Source organism: Periplaneta americana, chromosome 6 (genome assembly GCF_040183065.1).
Source record: "Periplaneta americana isolate PAMFEO1 chromosome 6, P.americana_PAMFEO1_priV1, whole genome shotgun sequence".
Classification (NCBI taxonomy): Eukaryota; Metazoa; Arthropoda; class Insecta; order Blattodea; family Blattidae; genus Periplaneta; species Periplaneta americana.
Genome location: NC_091122.1, coordinates 104,852,789 through 104,880,673, shown reverse-complemented (window position 1 = coordinate 104,880,673; position 27,885 = coordinate 104,852,789). Strand labels below are relative to the sequence as shown.

The window sequence follows — 27,885 nt, the reverse complement described above, 5'->3', positions numbered from 1 at the left end:
CCAGAGATACATTATTGCTTTCCCGTGCATGGTCACTCATTCAATGCAAGTGATCGCGACTTTAGTGTCGCAAAAAGGAAAATAAAACGAGAGGACAGGATATATGCTCCAGAGGAGTATGAAACTTTGATACGTTCATCGCGTCTCAAGAACAACTTCAGAGTCATAAACCTGGAAACAGAAGATATTCTGAAGTTCAAGTCGTGGTGGCCAAACCACTACAAAAGGAATGTTACCTCAGTGTGCTATTATGGTAGCAAAACAAAAGTGAAGTTTTAAATATCTATGTACAGCCACTTCACTTTCCGTTGCGATTGTCCCGGAATCATTGAAGCCAGGACATCCATTGATAACCTCTCTTCAGTACAGTTTTCACTGCTCAAAGGAGGATGTAACGCAGATCTTCCAGATCAACAAGCATATAGTGAACCTGTTCCAATAAACAGGATGAAACTAAATGATGTAAAGAAAATTCTGCAATACATACCTGACGAGCACAAACCATTTTATGACACTATCTGCCAGTGGCCAGCAAAGGATGGAGAAGATAAAGATGGCTGAAATATACCTACCATTGTCTGCATTCGTGATTGTATTTTGGGTACATTGTGAATAAACGTGTATGCACAAAACACTCTTTCATTGATATCTAACGTACGAAACATATAACCTTGCATAACATGACCATTCCCCTGCAAACAGATGGCTAGTGGTCTCATCAATGTCATCAGGTTCGAAAAGGGGTCATCTCCAGTAGGTTTAAACTGGATTACTGACCACACTCAATGTCTAAATTAACTTGTAATGGTGTATATTGTTTCACCCTGGAACCCATTGCTTCGTACCAACTCCACGACATCATGCTTAAACCCTTTGTATAGTAAAACAGTTTTTTGTCTCTCCTGAACAATTTACTTTTCAGGACATGACCCCTTTTCCAACTCAACGATTCAATTATATTCTCAAGGCATATATGTCATCTGCAAAAACCCACTTTCACTAAGTTGTCAATAATGACAGCAGAAGGAAGCCCTTCTAATGTACTGGCTGCAATTTTTCTTTCATTTAATTTATTGGTGTGAACTCAGTGGATGAACTTGTGTTTGAAATGCTTACTTACTTACTTACAAATGGCTGTTAGAAAACCCGGCAGTTCATTGTCGCCCTCACATAAGCTCACCATTGGTCTTTATACTGAGCAAGATTCAGTCCCTACCATCATATCCCAGCTCTCTCAAATCCATTTTAATATTATCCTTCCATCTACGTTTTGGCCTCCCCAAAGATCTTTTTCCTAAGGTCTTTCACCTAAAACTCTATATGCATTTCTGGATTCGCCCATACATGCTACATGCCCTGCCCATCTCAAAAGTTTGGATTTAATATTCCCAATTATGTTAGGTGACGAATACAATGCGTGCACTTTGTGTTATGTAACTTTCTCCATTCTTCTGTAACTTCATCTCTCTTAGCCCTAAATATTTTCCTAAGCACCTTATTCTCGAATACCCTTAACCTCTGTTCCTCAAATTTCAGAACCATACAGAACAACTGGTAATATAACTGTTTTATAAATTCTAACTTTCAGCTTTTTTGAGAGCAGACTAGATACAAAAGATTCTCAACCAAATAATAACAGGCATTTCCCATATTTATTCTGCATTTAATTTTTCTCGAATGTCGTTTATATTTTGTTACTGTTGTTCCAAGGTATTTGAATTTTTCCACCTCTTCAAAGGATAAATTTCCAATTTTTATATTTTTATTTCGTACTATGTTCTGATCACGAAGCATAATCATATACTTTGTTTCCCCCCTCCCCCCCCGGAACTTACTTCCAAACCTATCTCGTACTTCAAGTAAAATTCCCGTGTTTTCCTTAATAGTTTGTGGATTTTTTCCTAACATGTTCATGTTATCCGCATAAACAAGCAGCTGATGTAACCCGTTCAATTCCAAGCCCTATCTGTTTTCCTGGACTTTCCTAATGACCTACTCTAGAGCAAAGTTAAAAAATAAAGGTGATGGTGCATCTCCTTGCTTTATCCCGCAGTGAATTGAAAAAGCATCAGACAGAAACTGGCCTATACGAATGTGCTGTATGTTTCAATGCGACACATTTTAATTAATCAAACTATCTTCTTGGAAATACCAAATTCAGAAATAATATTATATAAAACTTCTCTCTCAACTGAGTTGCATCTTCTTCTTTTTCTTCTTCTTCTTCTTCTTCTTCTTCTTCTTCTTCTTCTTCTTCTTCTTCTTCTTCTTCTTCTATGGCATCGCAGTTCGGGCTAAGAACAAAATTTATCATATAAACGGCAACTCAAATGTTTAGAATAGTGATTTTTACATTATGCAAAAGTAAGGAAAAAAAAATGCTTGAAGAAAAGAAAAATATGGGAGCCGGGAGACTGTTAAAAATTAGGGGGCAAATATGGGAGATCTTGGGAAATACGGGAGGGTTGGCAACCCTAGTCAGAGAAGTTTATTGAAATAATTATCTTTATTCGTCTGGACTGGATTCTGTAAGAATTTCATTCTTCCTTTCTACTACCATGGAGTAATCTTCATAAAAATAATAACCTATGCTCTGTTCAACTGCAATTTTGATATTATCTCTAATATTTTCCCACGTGCAATTAATATCTAACTCCTTCTCAACTTCGTCAGAACTTCCTAAAGTAGCAAACTTATTTGAAATTTTGACCTGATAATGTTGCTTAGTTTCCTCGTCTTTTAATTTCAGAATAATGAATCCCTTAATATTAACTTGTTGCTCTACTCGCTTGGCTACTGATAGTCTTTCTCTTAATTTTCCAATCACCAAATAATGGTCAGAATCATAGTCTGCCCCTCTGAAGGATCGAATGTCTGCTATACTAGTATATCTTTGTTTATGTGTCAATATGTGATCTGTTTGGTTGTGTCAATCTATCTGGAAATGTCCAAGTATATGTATATCCTTATTCGGGAATGTTGTACTTTTCACAATTAAATTTTTTTAAGTTAACTAATCTAACTCCATTATCATTACTAGTTCCTTGTAAACTCTCTTTTACAATAGTCAGTTTAAAAATATCCTCCCATCCTACTTTAGCATTGAAATCCCCCAATAAAATTTTCATGTGATATCTAGATAACTGATCAAAAGTGTGGTCCAAATCCTCATAGAAGGTATCCTTTATATGGTCGTCTTTCTCTTCTGTAGGGGTGTGAGCATTCATAACTATGATATCATACCATCTGCCCTTAAGTACTAAATATGAAAACCTGTCACTGATAAATTCGACCTTCTTTACTGCTGATTTTATTCTTTTATGAATAAAGAATCCTGTTCATAATTGGTGATTGTTGTTTCCTTCCCCATAATACAACAAGTAATGCCCTATTGGTAATACCTAATATGCCATTCCCATCTAACCTAACCTTCTGTACTCCCACAAAGTCTATTTTATATCTAGCTAGTTCTTTTGCTACTAATGTTATCCCTCCTGTTCTATAAAGACTTGTGACATTTCAAGTACCAAATTTGATAACCTTATTCCTTTGCTGTGATTGCATCAAAGAATCAGTCCCATTCTGATACGTTCGTGGCTAATGAGAAAGACAGTCTGTGGCACTATTCAGAGTCACGTGATTATCATAGTCCAGTCATGGCCATCATGACATTCATGGCTAATGAGAAAGACAGTCTGCTGCACGTTTCGGAGTCACGTGATTATCATAGTCCAGTCATGGCCATCATGACAATCGCCTAATATAAATACGTGTTCAGAGTTCTAAAAAACAAAGGAATTGCTATATTAAACTCATGTTAAATGTGCATTTATATATAAATTTGTTCACTGTTGGCCGTGTTATGACTAAGAATGTGACGTCGCACCGTAGCCTGTCTTTCTTGTTAGCCACGCTTACGTTGCAGTTTTGTAACAGATTCTATTTTAAGGTGATGGGTTGTTAGTCCTTTGTCCAATTCCCCAAGCTGGAGGACCAATCCTTATTGGCTGTCCATGACTGCTTATTCAATATATTCGCAGCTATCCTCCATATCTGGAGGCCATCTCCTCTATCCACAACCTGAGGACGTCATGCTATTGTGATAGGGACCCAAAATACATGGTGTTGAAATGCTTACAGTTTTTCTTTTTCGTAAGGATATTCTGACATGTACGTGTCAGAGGTAAGTATCATTATGTAATATTAGAGCCTAATGAATTCACTTTTCGAAAATTGTTTTAGATCTCTAATATTTACTTCTTGTTTCTTTTAATAAATGATCGTACTTGATAGGGTTACATGGGGCACATGTGAACAGTTCCTTGGCAGAACATTTAAACCCTGTTCAAAACTGCCCCACAACATTAATTTAACAATACTGTGAAAAAAGTTTTAAAAGTTTTATGTAACGAATTTATTGATGATATTATATTTCTTTTTAGGGCATAAAATTTTTCAGACATACAGAAAAAAAAAAGAACAAGCATGAATTATGCAGTGAAATTATTCAGGAAGCAGCAAGGTCTGCTAGTGAAGGGAAACTCTCATTAAGAACTGCAGCTTCATAGTATGACATGTCTCATGAAATGACATCGAGGAAATATTTTGCTGACATAATATGCAACAAAGGAAACCGAAGTTCTCTGTGTTGGACAAGTAGAAGAGAAGAGGTTGATGGACAATCAGGTTTATGTGAATGTTTCCACAAACGTGAAACTAAAGACTGCAGTAAGACAGAGAAAAGTGATATTTTCATGAAATTCACACAACCGGAGAATTCAGGAGGAACAATTGAAAAAATAATGTAACCATAGTAGTGCTTTTTACATAATATTTTTAGTGTTGATTACCAGTAGTTCTTTAACAGATGATTTGGACATTGTTCAAAAGTTCCACATACCTGTTCGAAGGTATCTTTCAAATGGCGCAGTTTTGAACATGTTACAAGAGTTAGTTTTGACTTAATTTACGTTTCATGTATATTGTAAGTTTATTAAGCAATGTCTCATTATTCTGTGCCATTTAAAGTTCAAACAATTGATAATGGATGTGAATAAAAAATGTAAATAGAAAAGCTGTTCAGATGTGCCTCCTCTTCCCCTATCACTAAAGCTATGAGATTGTGATCCTCTACTTGCAGTGAAAAAATTAAAATTATCAAATACGCAGGGGAAAATGTAAATTTGTTGTAAGTGAAAGTTACATCAGAGACTGGAAGAAAAAGAAAGAACTGTTATTAAACAACAATGGAAACCACGTAATATCATACAAAATAAAGTTGGTTAATTTACTAACTTTGCTATTACTGACATATATCATGTAAATGGTCGATTGAGCAAGACAATTGACATGCAAGTAGTATATGCATCCTGTTCAGGATAAAATTTATCTAAACTATATTTGTGTTGAATTGTTTTTAATTTGCCATGAATACGTTTGTCGAAAGTTTCATTTTTGTACTTTGTGTTTGTTATTTTTTTTTTCTTTTGAAAAGTGGGGTGTGCGGCTTATTCGAGGACACGAGATATTCGATAAAATACAGTAATTAACTTGTGTATACAGGCAGTAAACTGCTGAAAAATGTTTCAGACATAACCATTATAGCTGTTTAAGAATTTAATTCTTTAATTGAAGGTTTCACCTCTTAAGTCACTCCTTCGTGACGACCTGAAGCGGAAAATAGGAAATCGCAGCAATTCCTCAGTCCCTGCTCGAGGCCGTCCATCCACAGCATCTCCAAGGCCAGAGAGTTCATTCAGCCTGCAGCCCATTGCAACAACCACAAATGGAACTATCACTTCAACGGGACCTGAACAGCCATCTGACTCCACTGGATGGCGATCACCTCACAAGCGCTCAGCTCCAGCACTGCAGTGTGTGTTCTGTGGCATTGCTTTCCCAGACCAGACACTGTACTTCCTGCACAAGGGCTGTCATTCTGACAGTAACCCTTGGAAATGTAATATCTGTGGGGAACAGTGCTCTAATGTCTATGAATTCAATTCGCACCTACTCAGCAAGACGCACCAATAGCAAAAACTCAGTGGAAAGCACATAGGTAAGCCTTATTTGTTGGTAGCACTTCTAATATGAGATTCAGGAGACTAAGATACTATTCGTGTTAATAGAATTCCCATATAGTTGTCAAACAGAAAAGAATCATGGATCTCATCTTGTGTATAATAATTTCAGACTCTCACTTCTAACCCATGAACCAGGTATCTGTGATAATGTTTATTCATAATATGCTGCTAATTTTTTCTTCTTTAACTTATTCTGTTCTCTTTGAACCCATGAGTACAAGATCAATCTTACAGGAATATTTTTGACTGAGGGAAATATTTTATCATATCATCTTCCATGACATGTTGAGTTCCTGCATTTTACCTTTCAGCATATATTGTAAAATTATGTGCTAACAGAACTGAAATTTGTTACTTGTTCTAAACTCTGAGTTTAGAATAGATTAGTCAGTTTAGTTCATATAGTATTTCTGTGGTAGATAACTGAAAAATCTTAATAAAAAATAAAAGGTAAAGTTTATACCAAATAGGTATTATCCATCACAGTAGATGGAAATCTTTGATAGTTCATTTGCCTTTACTTGGATTATAGAAAATTTCAAAAATGTCTATGATGATTGATCACAATACCATTCTGATATTGTCACAATATTGATGGAGTTTTTTTCTTTTGTATCTAATGGCATGAGCTCTTCCATAATATATTTATGATTACGAGCATATTTATGATCATTGAACTTTTCTTGAAGAATAACAGTTAGTCAATAGACCTCTCATTGCTTTGAAATATGTTATTGTTAACCAATGCTGAGTTCTTGGTAATAAACCCATTAATTCTCTTGCTTCCCAATATACTGTAGATGAGTGGTGTAGTGATAAGTGTAACTGTTTTAATGTAGACACCATATTTTTATGTTATGGCAGTTATATCACCTACAGGCAATCCCCAAACTGCTTGAAGGACCATGCCTGATATTGGTTAGCGGGTCCATATGACCTAGCTGGAGGCATTGTGAGACAACTCTACTGACTGTACCCTCTCTGCTATATTTCTACATTTCTCTGAAGATGAACCAATAACAAGTTTCGAATATTGAAGACATTTCTTTCCATGGCATGGATTAGTATCTTAAACTTCCATCATAACAGATATGCATTATTCATTTAGTTCTTATTAACATTCATTGCATGTGTAAATCTTGATTTAGTTATTGTCTAAGTAAATGTTGTGGCTTACGACTTTTAGTGAAATATAGTGCATATACAAGAGCTATTTAATTAATACTTGCACAAACTTTATTACTCACATTATCCGAAAGCAAAATTGTTATGCAGTATGGTCTTTTATAAGTAGTATCCTTCAGTATTGGTTCACTTGTTCTGTTGTGTAGTCATTTTTGGGCATCCATTTCTGAACTTTCTATGCCTTCATTAAAACTTCTATTTAATTGAAAACGTTGACCTTGAAGCTCCTTCTCATGTTGAGAAATAGACTTCACATGATCCAGGTCGTGGTAGATGAGGGACAACTTGTTCACATTTTGTTTTGTTAGATATGTTACCACTATATTTGCAATGTGAGGGCAGGCAGTGTCATGATACCATGTGACACAGAAGTCAGTTGACAAATGTGAAACAGTACTCTAATTTGGAAATATAATTGTATACAGTAACTGGCCACACTATCCCATTATCTCCTCATAAGTGGTGCCTTCTTGATATCACTTGTGAGGTTCAAGACCTACCGCAGACAGTGTCTCACTTGATTCTGACATTCTTCTGGCACATTTAAAAGTATTGCAGGTGAGATATGCTGGCTAACATGGGTGATTCTTTGATTTAAGTCATCTATAATGTAGGCTCTATCTGAAAAACGTTTCACAAATCCACATAAAAAGAAATCGAGGGGTGTGAGATCTGGTGACCGTGGAGGCCATAACTGAGGTCCACCTCGTCCCAGTACACACTGAGTATCTCATTTAGTTTCTGGTGAACCATTAGAGCATAATGTGCCATGGCCTCATCTTATTGAAACAACATTCTTATCTATCTGTTTAGTGACAAATCATACAGTAACTTCATTACAGTGCTATCCAATAATTCCCCATATGTGTGTTGGTTTACATTTCCATCAAAGAAATATGGTCCCACAACCATATCACCTAGTATTCCACACCACATCATAACTTTTGGAGCACCAGGGTTGTTAGCTTCATTCATCCATCTTGGGTTTTCTTTGGACCAGTATCTTGCATTTTGTGTATGAGCGTGCCCATCCAGAAAGGATAAGCATTCATCACTGAACAGAACATGCTGAAGGAAGGATTGATCAGTATGCAAATGCTGTGTGATCCACTTGCAATATGTTCGACTCTTGAGTGGATCTTCTTGTGCATTGTGTGTAAATGCTCTAATCTGTAGGGGTGAAAATTTGCAGATTTCAATATTCTGCGAACAGATTCTCTACTGATACCACTTTCTCGAGCCACATAGTGCATTGACCTTTTAGAGCTGACCATCATCTTCGCAATCACGTCTGTTGAATGCTCTGTCAGTAACAGATTTGGAACGATCAATTTGTTTCTTGTTGTTTTAAATTGATATAATAATTTGGCTACATTTTGGTATGATTGTTTTGAAATGTCAGGATGATGTCTGTGAAACTCGTCTTCAGCTTCTCTTCGCTGTTCAGGAATCAACATGATCTCTTCAACGTCCAATGAATATCAATATCATAACTTAAAACAATAAACAGTAATGTCATCTTCTTCACCTCTTACTCAACTCAAAGAAATAACTCAATAGCTTAAAAAAATTAACGAAAGAAAACAGAAACTAATTGTAGCATTGTTGTTTACTATACCATTGTCTACTTCAATTTATGTACTGTATTCATTTTATGTATTCCATAGAAACTAATTCAGGAAAACTGATAAAGAAGACAAAGGGTGGAGAATTCTAGTGGTACAAAAGGGAAATATATACTGCCAACCTAACAGTACAAATGTAAAAGTTCACTCAGATTATGGACTTCTTGGAGGGAACACATCATTATGTTATTTGTACAATAATTATTTCAGTTTTACAATTAGTAATGTTTTCCATTTGTCAACTGACTTCTGTGTCACACAGTACAACCTCATGCCGGTAATCTATTGATGAAGATGAAGCTTTAGCAGAGAATTCTAGAACACACTAATCATAAACTACTATTTATATGTGTTAATAGTTAACTATTACCTAATGATTAAAGTCTCAGATTATAATGCCATAATATTTTCAGTTTACTTCACAACATTAACTATCTTTGTTTTGGAAGCAGTGAGCTTGTTCACAGATAACTTTGCCCTCACGTTCATAGGAACGTAGCCATGTATCATCCCTGTAATGCATCCCATCCTTACTCAGTTCAGATTTTATATGCTATTACATTATGTTTGAGACAACGAATTCTGACTTGAAGTAATTTGAGATTGTAAAATATGAGACAAACCTCCACTCGTCATTGTTTGTAACTACACCATTATTGTTTTACCTTGGGCTCTGAATTTTTAATTTGTTATGGCGCCATCTAATAATGAGTTTCTTCCTCCCTCCAATAAAAACATTTGTTTGTCCCTACATTGATATTGGAAACCTACAGTATGTCATGTAAGTCCCAAAATTGCTAGCATTGGAAACTAAACTCCTTTTCATGCAACTTAGTTCATGCAGGTCACAGCTTTTTAGCCACCCAGAACAACATGAGCCATTTGCACTTAAGCAATGTTGCCTAGTTGTAATGGTAAAACTCAATCGTAGTTAATTATGATAAATTAAATATTACATACTCCCAGACAAAATATCATAGCCACAAAAAAGGTGAGACATATGAACTAAGTCGCATGAAAAGCATTATAGTCATACCACAATCTAGTATATAAAGTCACGAAGCTTGGGATGATTTTTTGCATTTCTCGCGATAGTTGCTAGCCACTTGGAGTGCTGTGAGTACTAGGAACAATAGACTGTGCCACTGCCATCGTGATCTAATACAGGCTGTAAAGCAGATCATGTAACTTGCATAGCCCGATCACGAAGGGCAGTGTTTCAGCCATATAAATTAGTTGGAATGCATAAAGAGTAACAAATATTTCTCTAAAATGTAGTGTAATTGCATTAATAAAATTTAAAACAATGATTATGAGACACTTCAGACATAATTCACTTGCGAGTTCAGATGTAATATTATTTTTGGTGTGAAAATTACGTTGTTTGTATGTATAATACCTGCATTTATTTCAATTAAATATTGCAAAATTCTTGTACATTCATTTATGCAGGATTCAATAATTTTCAGTTGCACCGCATGAATATTTAGATTATGTTGAAATTATATGTTATGTTTACTGTACCAGTTACCCCTTTCTAATTTTAGTGGTCTCCAATGCCCTTCCATTCATATGGAAATTATAGGTTATGTTTACTATATTTAACTTATATTCGCAATTATGCATTATAATTAAGCATAATGTCATGTATGATACCCCCCACATTCAATTTGTCTGTATTTTAATACTACAATTGAGTACTGAATTATTGTATGTATCTGCTACCTAAGAGAAGAAGTAACACATTCGTACATAGACTAATTTCATAGGAGTGGTATGGTAAATTTTCTGTCTACAATTAAGGAAGGTAGATGTGCTAAATTAAAATCACAATATAAATTCTTTTTTATTAAACCTCAAAATAGCTTCCATTCTAAACCTGAAATGTTGATGCGAACAGATTATGTTAACATGTAAAATTCTATTCACATTAAAATAACACAGTTTTATAATTATTTCTGCAACATATTATGCAATAAGAAGTAAACAGAACTTACTGACACATTACACTATGATACGTAGTAAAGTTATAATATAATATTTCACTGAGCTCCATACACTGAAATAGAAAACCTGAACATACATTACGGCCTGGCCTAGATCGAAAAGGCATTGACTGTGCCATATTTCGCATTATTATGAAAAGTTGTGTAATCTGTGATAAGTTCGTTATCGGTTGTAAAACTGTAAATGGCTAAAATACAATCATTTGAATAATAATATGGGAGAAGGAGACTTTTGTAGTACTATAAATTGTAAGAAAAAGAAGTCAGAGTTATTCTTCTTCCGAAAGATCCAGGAAAGTGAAGGATGAGTTTATAAAATATAATATATACTTTATGAAAATAATATATAAACCTTATGTATTTCATATTTCAATAGTGAAAGGAAGGTGTCAATTTAAAAAAAAAAACACGATATCGAAGGTACAATACAGTTTATAGTCTGCTACGGAAAGGGTCTGTGATGAGGCGATAGTAGCGATCCTGGTGGTTAGCAACTGTCTATGAATGCATATTTATTAAGTATTGAGCTTCGTGACTGTATATACTAGACTGTGGTCATACTAGATTCCCTAAGAATGAATGGCTCCATATTTTTATTGATGGATCCCTGCTGTCCAACCAAAGTGGAGCAGGTGTTAATGATACATGTCCACTTTTCTCGTTTTATGAATCCTTAGGTTATGGAGCTACAAATTTTGATGGAGAAGTTGAAGCCATCTATTCAACATTTCAAAATCTATTGTACCAGATCTCTTATTTTCAACAAGCCGCTATTACTGCTGTTACAATCACTGTCACCTAAAAGTTAAAAAATAACTGATTGTTGGATGAAGCCTAACAAAAGGTTGGTTTTGCAGTGAATACTGGCACACTGTGGATTATCTGGTAATGAAACTGCAGACCATCTTGCTAAGAAGGGAAGTAAAATTTTACAAAACCACATGTCAATTTTGTCATTTTCTATAGTTAAAAGATTAATCAGCTCAAAATATCAAGATATAATGTCATACCATTTTCACGAAATTTCAAATAATAAAAGATGAGATTATGTCAGTGTACAACAAAATATAATTTCTGAGTATCCAAGGAAAAGTGCAGTTGCATCCTTTCGATTACTCACAGAGCATATCTGTTAAAACACTTGAACAAGACAGGAATTGTTTCTTCAACACTTCGTTCATTGTGCAGACTTTAGGAAGAAATGGATCAGAATCATCTTCAGTTATATCCAATCCTTTCCTCTAAACCACTTGTATGTGAGAAATATTAGAGAGGAAGAGAGTTAATGGCTTTATTGCCAAGAACTCAGCATTAGTCAACAACAACAACTTTTGATAAAATATTATTGAAAGTTGATCGGATATTTGTAAACATTACAGAAAGAGCATTGCTAATGCACACCATTCTGTACTATCCCATCATATCTACTCAATTTTTGTTTGTCTTTCAAAAATTTCTTCCATATTGAATAATGTTGAGAAACATTCATCACTGTTGGCATTCTTTTCCATGGAGTTAAGCTGTAAGTCATGCTATCTTAGATTTTTATTCCATACTAAATATGTAATTTAAAATCTCGGAACCACTTCAACTTTAAACTAACAAACAAACGTGCAAATAAGTTGTAATATAATTATTACTGACTATTCTTAATTAAATATCGTGAGCTGACACACTGAACACTAGGCTAGCAAGTAGTGGTCACGTACGATGATGATGAGGAGCGAGTTAGTGAATGTCTTTTCATGCTTTTTCTGCATAATTCCCCCCACTGTATTTTTTTTTTTTTACTGTCATTATTTATCATACACTTCTACTCATGTTTTTGGCACTTACATACACTCTCAATGATCAGCTGGTCTAATCTATATACACAAAAGGTCTCAGTTATTACCATGTGAAACTCACATTTCTTGACAAGATGTGTTGGAGTGATTCAGTCATATTATCTCTATATAGACCATTCTGAGTTCTACCTGGAGATAACACTCGTGTTGCTATCTGTGCTTGGAAAGATTGACTGACTGATGGAATTAGTTTCGACTGGTATGCTTGGAAAGAGAGGTGTTTAGTTGATGGAAATCTCGCATGTAGCTTATGGTTGTTGGGAAAAAACATGACTGAAATTTATTTTCACAGGTAATACCATTTCGTATTAATTCGATGTAGTTAAAATAGAATGTTGAGATCGCAGTTCTGTATCATAAAGCACATTTTGTTACAATGGTCGTACAAATGCCTTTCAAAACATTTATAGGGACTATAGTTGGTCGTTTTGTAGGGAAATTCCATTGAGCAATGTACTCTGATGCATTAAAATAATAAAAATGGAATTTTTTGAAATGGTGTACAGCATTAGACACAGAAAATGACTGCTCTTCTGCAGCGTGAATTTGTCTAAGTCCACTTCAGACAGCGACTGGGTCACATGACGAGGGAAAGAATGTTTATTTTGCATGTGATTTACCCTTGAATATATTATCTTTGTTATAGATCAGTTATAACACTTGATCTATAAACAAACAAAACAAAGGAAAAACAGCAGAGACATGCAAAATAAATTCGTTCACATGTAAATGTAAGCTCTTGCAGAATCAACCGATGTCTTCCAAAGGGGACTTAGCATATGGCAATCAGTGAAGTCATATGAAATATTTCTACTGTTAAGAACCGATATCTTGAAGTGCCTGAATTTTTCAGTTATCCTCACCCTACAAAAACAAGTGCTAAAAAAGTATTTACTTGGTACCTCCATACCTATCATGCTATTCTGAGGAATTTAGATATGAAGATATGAGTGAACTCCTTAAATATGCTCTAATAGAAATGTACATCAATAATTGCTGGATATATTAAACATAGCTATATTAGACATTTAAAATTAAAATTCCTCAGGAATGGAAAGAAGCTGTAGTCATCCCAGTTCTTAAAAAAGGAGAGAGATGGAACTACAACGATTATAAAGGCATTCATTTATTAAATTCTCTATTTAAACTGTTCCAAAAATAATAACTGGATGCTTAAATACAATTAGTGGAAATAAACTTAGGGAAGATTTGTACGATCAAAAATAGACAGTCATACAATGATTACGTCTTCGTAATTCAACAAATTATAGAAAAAAGGGAAGATTTTAACCTGTCAACATATATTATGTTTGTTGATTACGAAAAATTACGAGATAATTTTACATTCATTATTAGGTAATGGAATATTTCTAAACTTTATAATTAAAGAAAATATACATTATAATATTTCCTCATTGTTGATTGAACATGCACATGGAGCAGGAGGAACAGAAATACGAATTCCAAGAAAGCCGATAGAGTGAGAAGCAATGAATGCATTGTTGACTGCGTTTTGAAAGCTAGACTCTGGTGTCAGTTATTTCAATTAAAGGAGCAGTCCGCTATAAAATTAAGTTGGCTTTAATCAAACACGTTTTTCAATCTAAGTAGAATGTAATTTGCCGCATGTCAATGCGAGGCATGGTTCTTGAGTTACTGACTCCGCACAAATACTTCTGATGTCACAGCCACTGAACTGGTGTGATTGCGTAGTAGACCGAGAACATCAGCGAGTGCAGTGCAGCGCAGCGCTTTATATTAAAATAAATAATCTTCTCTTGCCGTAGTAAACGTGAACAGAATTTCGGGCTTATTGACGATTGTGTGAAGTCATGTTTTGCTTTTAATTTAATCATAGAACCACCACATACCAATGTTGTGGTTTTATGTAGACGTATTTTCTTTTATATGAACGATTTTGAATTACAGTAGACTAAATAGAAGAAATTGTATCGTAATACAGTTTAAAATGCCGTGGTGATGTGATTTTTCGTGTTCAGAATTATTTCATGTATTTCCGAACTGAGAAAAGTTACTGCAAAGATTTAAAACATGGGTGAAGAAAATCAACAGAAAAGGTTTTACACTATCGAAAACTACTGTTGTGTGTTCCAGTCATTTCCGTGAAACTAATTTTGAAGAATCGTCTTTACTAAAACTAAGAAAACTTCTGTCCCTTTCCTATTTTTGAAAGGAGAATCTTCCCAAGACAGTTCTGATCTACGCGCTCCTCTGCTTATAAATGAAAGAAGGTCGTCGAAGAAGCAATAGCAAGTTGCAGTGATGCACCTATAGCTGAAAATATTGACATGTGTGTAGTTCTCGATGAGTCTGAAAATTCACAGGAACCTAATATAAACAAAGCTGTACAGTGCGAGACGCTAAGAAATGTGTGTGGTGAATCAGATGTGAATGAGGCAGAAACTGACTTAGAGACATATTTTCAAATAGAAAAAGAAACTTCAGATTCTAATTCATCAGGTTCTGAAGACTATTTACTTATGTGCAGACATAAGTAAATAGGGAGTCAAAAAGATTTTTTTTTTTTTTTTTTTTTTTGCGTTACAAATTTTGTTTTTATTCTGTAATATTTGTCATTCCTCTTTTACAAATATTTGGTAGAAACAATAGGACCATTGCTGAAAGTTAATGCAGTGTGTGCCAGAATGCCCGTAATTGGGAGTGGAAGTCTGAGAGGTGAAGCATAGCAGTGAGTTCTGCGTTATACTTGTGCGATATAAGATACAAATTGTTTGAAAAATTTTCAAAAACTTTACAACTATGTTTCATCGGCAAGACAACATTTTATGAAATAATTTCAAAATTCGTAGAACCAACAGTGAGATGTACTTATTTTCAGATTCATGAACAACTTATCAATTCCCTAAAAGATAAAAACGTGCGAATCGCGGTGATGGCCAATTTGACTCACCTAGTTACAGTGCAAAATATGTGACTTACAGTGTAATGGACCTCGATTCAGATAAGATTATAGACTTCGTAGTTCTGCAAAAAGGTCTAATTGTAGGCGAAGCAGCATGCGAAAAAGGTCTAGATCGCCTAAAAGAAAAAATGAACATTACCCTCTTTCTATCGGACCGCCATAGAGGAATTAGGAAATTGATAAGGACCAAATATGAATGGATGGGCTATCAATTTGACATTTGGCACATGGCAAAAAGCTTAAAGCCGCCACACAAATGTGGAAAGAGAGCATCATAAATCACCTATGTGGTCTTGTGCTACATGTGAAGGTGATTCTGACGACTTAGAAGACAGATTCATTTCTGTATTAAATCATGTTTGTAATATACACGAATGGGGAGAAACAGAGACATAATAAAAAATCTGCACACATTCACCCATACAATAGTGAGAGGGAATGGATCGAACCTGGATCCAGCGATTACAATGCTCTGAAAAAAGTTGTGTGTAACCCTGCCCTTTTAAAAGACCTAAATCAGACTAATCAATTTTGTCACACCAGCAAATTTGAATCATACCATAACGAGAGATTGCTTTACACTCCTAAGAGAAAACACTTCCCATATGGTGGAATGGTAACAAGAACTATGATTGCGATAATGGACCATAATTACAACGTGAAAAGAGATGTAACTGGCTCCAGACTCCAGTACTCTAAAGCCACTAAACGATGGGTGGAAGACAAAACATACAGCTGGAAGAAAAATGCGTGAAAAGGAGATACTATACAGAAAAATGTCTTGGAAGTAGTTCTGGTTATCGACTGCCGCAATTCGATGATCCACATGTTTTAGAGGTTCCCCCAAACATAGGTTCATGCCTAAACCGTGTGACTCAACAGCTATGACACAATAGAATAATATAAACCATGTACTAATGTATTGTTGACGTGAGATAAACACGTATTTGCAGTCCATTCATAACGAATATTTCACGTCTCACATACATTCACTCACTCAGTGAAGGCATTGACTTAGATTATAATGGATCGACATATTAAACCTTTTCAGTTTGAACCCTTACCAGACCCAAGTTGTTCTAATCACTATGAGTACGAAATTCAAAATGGTTAAGTTGTTGTTGTTGTTATTATTATTATTATTATTATTATTATTATTATTATTATTATTATTATTATTATTATTATTATTATTACAGTATATGCATGTGACAGGTCCTAAATGTGTTAATAATAACTGACTGTAACGTATGAATATATATTTACTCGTTCTATGCTGTATGTCAAACGAACTACAACGCAGTCTTGAAGCGATCAGTGGTTATGACGTCAAAGCTTGCAGTAAGACCTTTAATATTTCGCAAACTAAAAGGCGTAGAGTTATGCGACAAACGCCGTTAATCCAAGGATTACTTTGGTAAACATCCTATAATATAATCGAAATATGGAATTTTATCGCGGACTGCTCCTTTAAGGATGAAAATAAAATAAGAATGTGGAAAGAGAAGAATAAATAACGCGTAAATAAAAGGAAACGTAGGTGTCTGAATGAAAAATGAAATTTTAAATATTCGTAGTCGAGCAGCTTTTTCAGGTGTGAGGCACTAGGTGGCAGTCTGTTTTGCCTCTGACTGTATACATTTGCAAATAATAGAAGAGAACATTAAAAACTTGTTTAAAAGGACAAAATTATATTTTTATATATAATTTACAACTTATTATGCTCTGTAGTTACTGGATTTTGAAAAATTTCTACAATTTTCCCTTGAAAAAAATCACAATGTGTTATTTCTTTAAAACTGAAAGTAGAAATGTTTGAAAGGTGCTGGTTTCGACATTTATATAATGATAAAATCCGTTAAAAATAATTACAGCTTAAAAGTGTAGAGGAAACCAATTAAATATCTCACAACTACATTTCATGTAGATATCGATTTAAAAAACAAAAAGCTCCTCAATTGATCATCTTAAAAAAGAAAAGAAACATGATGAAAAATAACCTCGGAGTGCCCAACATTGAAACTAAAAAAAGTGGAATTTTTGGGAGCAGAACACATGCAAAATTGTGATGGATGACAAATTAATAGAATAAATATTGGTTTTTAATTATTTAGATTGCGCAATATTTTGTACTCAAAAGAAAATTATATCAACAACTAAGTAGATATATTTCAGATAGTGTGCAGAACAATGAATTATGTACTTATAAACAAAACAGTTAAAGATACCAAATAGAATTTTAGGAAACTTTAGTTGTCTTACTTACACTGTGGACATGAAAGCTGGGCCCTAAAGAAGATTGCCAGACTAAAACTATAAAACTAGAAAGTGAAATTCTTCACGAATGTAGCTGGGTATACATTGTTGGACCAGCAAAGAAGCGAAAACATAAGAAATGAATTAAATGTTTTTAATTTAGTTCAAATAATACAAAATTGATACCAGCACATTAAGAGAATGCAAGTTCATCTATTACCGAAGGTGATTCTCAACTATGTGCTGAGAGAATTGTTGGCAGACCTAGCAGTCGCTGGACAATCTGAAGTTGGAACAGACCATTTAGCCTAAACCTTGTGGCCGTAGAAAGGGACATGAATGAATTATTTCTTATGAAAAAAATTATTACAATGTGTATATATAAACTTGAGGTTAAAGACATGTGGCAAAAATTAAGTTGTCTGAGAATATATAACATGTAAGAAATGTTTATTTTATATATACACTTCATTTACTTGAGTGGCTTTTCAGCATGGAATATATCAAAGATATTTATCTATAACATTAGTCATTGAACCGCAAAAAAAAAGTGGTGCTAGATGCAAACTTTTAAATTGAAAATTATAAAAATGTTGTTGTTTTCTAATGCCAAGTATTTGACAATAAAGTCATTTGACCTCTTGCATTCCAATATTTTTCAAAGATATTATCATGATCAGCCACGGAAGCACAGTTTTTGAGGTGTTCCGAATCCATTTCTTGGTTTCAGTTGCACAATGGGCAGTTAGGGGACTGATATTTTCCAATTCTATGCAGGTGTTTGGCCAAACAGTCATGGCCTGTTGCCAATCTAAATGCAGCTACAGACGATTTTCGTGGTAAATCGGGAATTAACTCTGGATTATAAAAATGTATATCTGATACATCAGAGTAATCTTACATTCAAAAGGAACTCTTAGTAAAAATCATGAATCTGAAGATGAGTTACATAAATATAGAAGAGTATAAGTTAATTTTAAAGAAGGTATAAATCCTGGGTTTAACACTTTAAATCTAGTGGTAGTATTAGTATGCCTTGTACTTAAATTGCTAGGACTTTCCAACGCGTGTTCAAATTTGCGATTTTTTGTCGAGAAAATAACAGCATGTTTGACCGTGAAATGAACAGGTCAGGGTTCAAATCCTGGTTGGGGTTGTTTACGAGGTTTTCTCTCAACGAACTGAAGCAGAATTGCTAGATAACTTTCGACTTTGAACCTCGGACTCCTTTCACCATCATTTATCCACATATCATTATCATCATTACCATAGCCCGGGTTAAGTTCATTGTACATCATGCTGTATTTATACAAGAGTGTGACTGTTTGGTGACAAATATCATTCAGACAATAGGAGTGGTAAGCACAGTAAGTCTCAGACTGTGGTGTAAGCTTTTGGGCCACTCCTCTATAAGGGAGGGGGGGAGAGGAGGAGAAAAAAAGAAACTGTAATATTGATGTGAATTCTTAACCATTCGACAGTCCATTTCATTTCATATTTATGCTAAATATAGATTCTTGGCAATTTAAATGCCAGACATCCAGACATACTAGTAACATCACTAGATTTAAAATGTTAAATATAATCTTATAACTTATAATTGTTACACTTCAGTTACAGTTGGATGTGATATTGCCTGCTATTTTTGTCAGCCTATAATGTACTCATCTTAACCTCTCATAACTTAAGTAAATTTAATTATGTATTGGGAACTGTTTTCTACATCCGTAATTTACTGCCAAGTAGGATATGAGGTAATTTCTTTAAATTATTTATCATGCATATATTTTAGTTACAAGTTCATGACATTTTTAGTAAAACGTAGTATGTTGTATACATTTACTGAGTCACATCTAACAAGCTGATTAACCCAGACATATCAGTCAAGACTGCTCACACCATCAGTCACTTTTCATTGACAGAAGTGAACTCCATGTTATACTGTATATTACGACTCAGTGAAAAAGATAGAATATTCTTTATCTGAAGTTAAAAGTCTTAATATTATATATTATTTAGTTAGTAAAACCAATGTTCTCAGTTTGTGACAGTCAAGTCATTTTCTATCATACATCCTAGTATTTCGTTTTGTTATTCTCTCTAATTGATAGACTTTATGTCCAGCATCCATTACTTCTAGTTCTTTACATAAAACACAATTTGTGGACATGAAAATTTGTCATGAATTTTTTGTAAGCCAATCGAAAATGGACATTTTGACTCTTTATGAACAGTTTATTTGGACACCTAAATTTAAAAAAAAAAAAAAAAAAAACTTTAATATTCATAAATATTATATAATATTGTAAGGATTCCAATGCATAGACAAGACTGTTAGAATGACAGAATTGATTAATTTTAATAATATCCAATCTCTCTACATACAGTTTTCAATATACAGTAGAATCCCTCTTTCCAGCACCAAATGGACCAGGCTAGTTCTGGATACAAGATTTTGCCAGTTAATTGAATAAATACCAGTATATACAAAAAAAAAAGTTCGTATTTCATGGCACCAGATGTTGAAACTGCAGCCATGTGAAGCTTATTTCTCTATCACGTACTCATAACTGAATAAACATAAAAACTGTGTGGATTTTCCTTATTAAAACACATCACACAACACAAATAATACACTAATTCTAGGTTCGAATATTCACTGAAAATTAAAGTTCATGCGAACTTTCTAATGTAGGCAACACTGATGGCCCAAACATAACTAAATATAAATGAAAACTGTGTGGATTTTCTTTATTAAAACACAACACACAACATAAATAATGCATTAATTTTAGGTTCGAATATTCACTGAAAATTAGAATTCATGCGAACTTCCTAATGTGGCATCATTGATGGCCCGAACATAAGTAAATAAACATAAAAACTGTGTGGATTTTCCTTATTAAAACACATCACACAACACAAATAATACACTAATTTTAGGTTTGACTATTCACTGAAAATGAAAGTTTGTGCGAACTTCCTACTGTGGCAAAACTGACGGCCTAGACTGTGGCAATGTGACAGATTTAAATGGTTTTTTTTTTTTTGGCCTAGCTAAAAGTGCCGTTGTTTTGATATTGCCGGTTATTTGTGTGCCTGTTATGAGGGATTTTACTGTATTATTAAAATCAATCTATAAGCTCATTGTCTTATTCACGAATCATAATCACTGTTTCTAAACACCTGAACCTGGAACTAATTACCACAAAAGGTTCATTGACTTTTCTTGTATTAAGATATATCAAGGATCAAAATGTGTAAAATATACATCCATATCTTGTTGCAAAAAAATATGCTGTATGTAGAATTTCCGATTTATTACATATTAAATACTAAAATAACATTTTAATAACATGTCTCCAGCATAAAGGCAATACCATATGTAACACTAAATCTTCTCTTGATTATCAGCTGTTTCTTCAGAACTTGTGCAGTCTTTCCTTCAACAGCTTTTGCATAGTAATGTATGTACACAGGAGTCCATATTGATGGCTCGTACATTTCATATAACATGGTTCATCAGTTGTAATTTTGCAGACAAAATTTATATTATTCATCAGTCTTTATGGTGCAAAGCTCATGTCTATTATAATTGGTTAAGATTCATCATTTACCCTTTGCTATTCGCATAGCATAATATCAGGAGCAGTCATTCGAAGATTTTTCCAAGTGATGCACTACAAATGCAAATGGAATTTTCTGTTGGAGGCAAACTGGAAATGTGTAGTTCCTTCTGTGTAGAAGCTACTTTCTTCATGTATCTTCTTCATACCTTGACAATCCCTTGCCACCCTAGTGTTTGATATGTCAGTATGTTGCACATTGCTTCTTGAATGGCTCAAAATCCATGAAGCACATTGACTTATTATCATATTTTCTCCATGTTCTATACCTGAATGACTTTTAATATATCTCATAAGCATTTACTCGATTCACATGTCGGTCCAGAATCCTGACCACATTTTGTCATCCCATCCACAGTAAAATCACTATCATTCAGCAAGACATATTCTTCTGGATTCATTTACACATTTCGCATAATTATTGTGACCAAAAAAAAAAAGCATCTGAACTGCTGTAAGTGCATTACATAATTATTCAAAATTACCTGTTCAGTCTGCCCTAGTGAATGTCCTGACAATCCTTACCATGTTTAGATACAAAAGCTTCGATTTTGCTTCTGAACAATTTATCATGAAGCCCCATAACATTGTTCGGATTTAGGTCTATATCTTCTGCCTCTACTTCCATAGATTCATATCTCCTTACTGCTTGATGCATTTCTTATAGGATAAAGCAAATATGTAAATAATATTTTTGCGCAATATTATTAATGTATATTTTTAATAAGTTAAAAATGTCGTCCTGAGTGGCGCAGTTGGTATAGTGCTGGCCTTCTGTACCCAAGGTTATGGGTTCGATCCCGGCCCAGGTCGATGGCATTTAAGTGTGCTTAAATGTGACAGGCTCATGTCACAAGATTTAGTGACATGTAAAAGAACTCGTGCGGGACAAAATTGTGACACACTGGTGATGCTGATATAACCTCGGCAGTTGTGAGCATTGTTAAAAAAAGTTTTAATTTAAGTATGTTGAATGAAAGTGTGTTATTTTCACTTTAAAGCAAAAAGCATTTATTAGTTCCACCTTCTTAACTAACCTGACTCGACTACTGACATTTGTAGTGAAGACAAGTTCACTGAACAGATGAATTATATTTGTTATTGCGCTATATCCTCATATTTCAGACCAGTTCATTTTCATGAAGGTTGGTCAGCATTTTTTAATACCGGGTTGAAAATCATCCATTTCATGTATATAATAAGATACCATTAAAATTAAATTGTACATACAATAAAAATAATTATTTGTAATGAAATTTCGTTACAATGAGATAATGATATGAAGTACGTTTTTAGGGCCAGAAAAAAAAAACATTTCAATGAATGAAGAATGTTTTGTTGTATTGACTTTCTTCAGAATTAAATGTAATTTCTCATAGATGTTATCTTTAATCATTAAATCATGTCATAGAAGAATATAAATTCTATGTCCAGAACAAATAGTAAGATTGATTTTCGTTTTCTCAACTATTTTGCAATTTCTTAAGATTTTTTCAGCATATATAGTAAATTGATAATGTAATGAAATTGTTGAGATCCAAAGAACAAATTTCCAATTACTTGTATATTTCATTAACACAGCATGAGTTAAAATGAAATGAGACTGATATATTCCATTCCAGCTCTACTGATCTTGTATAAGAAGTGTGTGGTTGCAATTGAGGTTTATTTTTGGAATAGTATAGGTGCTAAAGTACCATGCCTAAACATAGTTTTTGTACAGTGTTATTTTTTTTAATATGGAGCTATTGTTAAGTCTCTTTTTGTTTATTAGGAATGCTGTTATGTGTTGCACGTTAAATTATTTCTGCTAATGAACACAGACAACACTCCTAACTTCTATACATTCCATAGTTACAATTGTTCGAGGCTGCATATGATTGATTTAGGATTATGGAATTATAAGACGTGAAATGTTTTGAGTTATATTCACTTTTCAGTTGAGTAATTGCATAAAAGTTGTTAAGCATTGCTTTAACATCACAAAGATTGTAATGATAGTATTTATTTTGTATAAAATAATGGCTAAAAGTCATATTTTTATCTGCTGAAGACGTCTGAAAGAGCATAATAACATGAAAGTAAGAACATTCAGTTTAGTCTAACAATAGAAATATAGTTCTAACAATTTGCAATAAAATATATAGTTTGTTTTATATAAACTGTGCTTTTGAGACGTTTATTCAATTGCAAATGCTGCTAAATCTAATGTTTCAGATTTCCATTAAATATCACTCAGTGCGAAAATGTAAGTGCTGTTCCACATAACATTTGGATTTTCTTATGTTGTACTAATTTACAGATCAAATCAAATTTTCTGAAAAGTGTGATTGATTTTTATATTAATTTGTTTATTGCTCTGATTTTGAAAATGTTGAAAGTAATTAGTAATAAGTGAAGTGTAATAATTTTGAGATGATTGGATCACAAGATTTGTGTGACTTCTAGCATACCAAATAATTTCCTCAATCATGAACCAAAGCATTTCACAGAAATGTGTACAATGTAAATGCTTGGACTGTTACGTAATCAATCAGCCTCGATCTGTTTGTAAACTGTTCAGTAACATGATAGTCATGTTTGTAATATAATATTTTATTGATAGGACTACTGGAGTAAGTACTGTTACATCTTAAGACATGATACATTTGAAAAGTTCAGGAAGTTGAAGATTATGAAACATCCAAAAGTAAATTTTTACAATGTATGAATTGTGCATTTTGTTATAAAGATACATAGCAGTATTAAAACTATTTCAGGGTTGAAAGTTGAATAACTGAACTTAGGAAGTGCAAGATATAAATCACTGCATTACGCAATTCATCATCCTGACAATCTCATTGCCCTGAAAATGTCTCAGTTCTCGAAATTTTTCCTTCACATTTTATTAACTTTATGTACATCCACCTGGTATACTTCGCACGAAAACATGACGACCTTCCCTCATCCCCTTCACCAGTTAACTGCAGGCACGCGCAAGGGATAAACCCTTAGCCGAGTTGCCAATTCTTGAAGTCATTGTGATTTGCGAACGTTTTTCAAACTCTGTTCCGTGAAACCGCGATTTTCAGCGAGACTATATTATCTTTGTAAATATACTTTCATTTATAAATTACTAAAACAAAATTGGTATAAAAATGAACAAACTTATTTTAAAAATACTTTATATTTATATTTTCACTAACATGTTTTGCCTAAATAAACAAAGAAATGCAGAATTATATAATAAGTGTTAAATTCCCATGTTATTGAAGTTCCAGAATTTTATACTTAATTAAGGATGTTACGCTGGTAAAATTTTCGGAAACTGTGATCATTGAATAGCAATTTATAGTACAAGAGAGTAAAATTAGATTTTATCCGCTTCGCCTTGGGTGATAATTTCCACAAGCAATTAAAATGTTTACTCTAGTGTGCTATACAATATTTTATTCATTACTGGTATGTAAATTTAATTTTAAATTGTAGGTCTTTTCTTTGTAATGTGTTGTTGGCAAAGAAGTTCGTATATATTCATTTTAATTAATGCTAATATGTTGGTTGTCATATAGAGAGTGATTTAAAAACATTTCATTCACTGCTGTAAGTTAGAAAACTTTTAAGCACTGCTGTGAATAATGTCATTATTTAGGTTGCTAAGGACGGTGAAATAAAGACCAGTTTAGATACCAGTCATGGATAAATGTATTCCTTTTAGATCATTTTTTCATAACACGAAAATCATATTAAAGCACAAAAAAGAATATATTTGTTTCTCTGCCAATTTAGTTGCTGATTCGATGCAAATTTTCTGTAGGCCTAAGGAACGTTATAAGATACGAAATATGATTGAATTAATTAAGGATGCATGTACACTTCTTATACTTTAAAATTCTGTTATGTAAAATATAGGCGTAATATAAAATTTAAATTTCTACACCAACTGTTGAAGTTCATTCAGGTAAAACAACCTGTATTAGTTTTTTTAGTTATTTAACGACACTGTATCAATTACTAAGTTATTTAGTGTCGATGGGATTGGTGATAGCAAAATGGTATTTGGCGAGATGAGGTCGAGAATTCGCTATAGATTACCTGACATTCGCCTTACTGTTGAGAAAAACCTCGAAAAAACCCCAATCAGATAAATCAGTCAAAGGGGGAACTGAACCCACGCCCGAGTGCAACTTCGGATCGGTAGTCAACTCAGTCAACTGAGCTACGCCAGTGGCTCTGTATTAGTTCTGAAGTTATGATTTTTAATGTAAAGTGTGGCATTGGCTATAATAGCTGTTAAGTGGAAAACGGCATGAGCTTTTTTTTCCTCTTCGCAAACTATATTCCTTAAAAACCCTTTTCCTGGTAATTCCGAAAGTGCTGGATAGAATCGAATGAAATTTTTTCTGTATTCTTAAACATAATGTACAAATCAGGCCAGAATATTTCCGTAAGTTTATTTGCTGTTGGCGATATCTTTTTCGCGTACTGTTCACATACTGTTCGACGAAGTAAATCACGTATAAAATCGTCTATCTTACCGAATTCTGTTTTAGTTTATTTTCTCTTCAGTTGGTGAATTGTAATTCTTAATTTCTATGCCCCATATATAATTTTTTTACTAACTCCGCCGGTTGCATCCGATGTTAAGTGATTAAGATTTGTACTTATCAAACTGCCTTAACTTTCGATTACAATATGGATAGAATTTCTAACGTTAGAATAATGTTAACACTTTGTTTTTTTAGCTATGCTCCTCTACAAATAAGATATTCTGTTTTCTTCGACGGTGTTATTTGTTCTTGTGATGGTCCTGGATCTTCAGGTGAATCAGGAGGCCTGGCTGCAGATCATCTGCTACAACACTCATTAATCATGGCCGGAATAAATAGACATATTGAAGCGCACAACGGTATAAAACAACACGTCGACAAATGTCTAAAAAGATACTGAAAACGGGTGAAACCCAAGAGGTAGAGGCAATGACTGCTATATTTGGCAATGCTGGGATCCATTGTATTTCTGCCACGCGGCTAGGGGTTGAGTAGAGGATGGGGGTTTATGAGGGATTATCAATTCCAAGAAGAGAGGCCGTCATGTTTTCGAGTGAAGTATACTATACCTTTCGCAAATGATACAGCAAGTAGCGACCAAGCTATTAGTTGCACTACTTGCCAACAGTACCCCATCTTCTTCTGTCTTTCTGCAAAGCAAAAAAGAACCTTGAAATAATTTTAATTGTATTGCAACTATCTTTTACAATATATATAATCTACTTATGAAGGTTGTCCCAACAAAAACGCCAGATTTAATAATGTTAATAAATGTTGCAAAAATGGATAAGAGTGCCACTAACCGAACAACAATGATGCAATGTCTTGTTGTTGGTTTGGTGGCACTGTTATCTGTTTTTGTTGCATTTATTCATATTATTAAATCCGACGTTCTTGTTAGGACATCTTTTATATATAGTAAAATCTGCACTCATATTTTAGTTTAAAAAAAAAAGGAATTCCAAGGAAGCCTTTCTGGTGACATTGTGACAAATGCTCTACTTTTTGTTCATCTTGATTCACAACACTTTTAACACTTGTATATCGTTTGATACTTCTTGTGTCAAAAATACACTGTGAGCACAAAAGATTTAGACGACTTTCTTTAATTACTACAATTTTTTTATTTCACTTAGACTCATGTAACCTTTAAAAGAAAGAGAAAAATTTCTGAAACTTCTAAAGGTGCTCAGTATGATTGTTGGTTCAATGAAGAAAAATGATATGTATATTTTTTTGCATAACATTGAGCAGAACACACAAGCTTTGGTGAACCACACTCATGCTCAACATATGCACGTGAATTTTCATATCCCCAAATTTTCACGTTATGGTGATTGACATTTCCACTCATATGAAAGGTTTGTTGCCTCATTGCTGAATATCAGTTTGTCAGCAAAACCATCATCTTGCAGTCTATGGAACTTGATGCAGAAAATGTTATGATGCATGTGGTCATCATCAGTTAGCTGTTTTATTTTTATTTTAGTAGTTTATTTTACGACGCTTTATTAACATCTAAGGTTATTTAGCATCTGAATGAGATGAAGGTGATAATGCCGGTGAAATGAGTCCGGGGTCCAGCACCGAAAGTTACCCAGCATTTGCTCATATTGGGTTGAGGGAAAACCCCAGAAAAAACCTCAACCAGGTAACTTGCCCCGACCGGGAATCGAACCTGGGCCACCTGGTTTCGCAGCCAGACGCACTGACCATTACTCCACAGGTGTAGACAGTTGTTGCAATAAATGTAGTCAGTATGGTTTCATGTGTAATTGCTTACG

General features: G+C 33.9%; 1 protein-coding gene across 1 annotated transcript in view; it reads left to right on the top strand.

Annotated features, from left to right (window-relative positions):
* LOC138701610 (zinc finger protein ztf-16) overlaps positions 1-14,742 on the top strand; it is a 51,269-nt gene extending 36,527 nt beyond the window's left edge. The window contains exon 5 of the mRNA XM_069828676.1: positions 5,635-14,742. Coding sequence (XP_069684777.1) covers positions 5,635-6,033 — 399 coding nt within the window. The 3' untranslated portion in view covers positions 6,034-14,742. The remainder of the gene's footprint in view (positions 1-5,634) is intronic.
* The last annotated feature ends 13,143 nt before the right edge of the window (positions 14,743-27,885 follow it).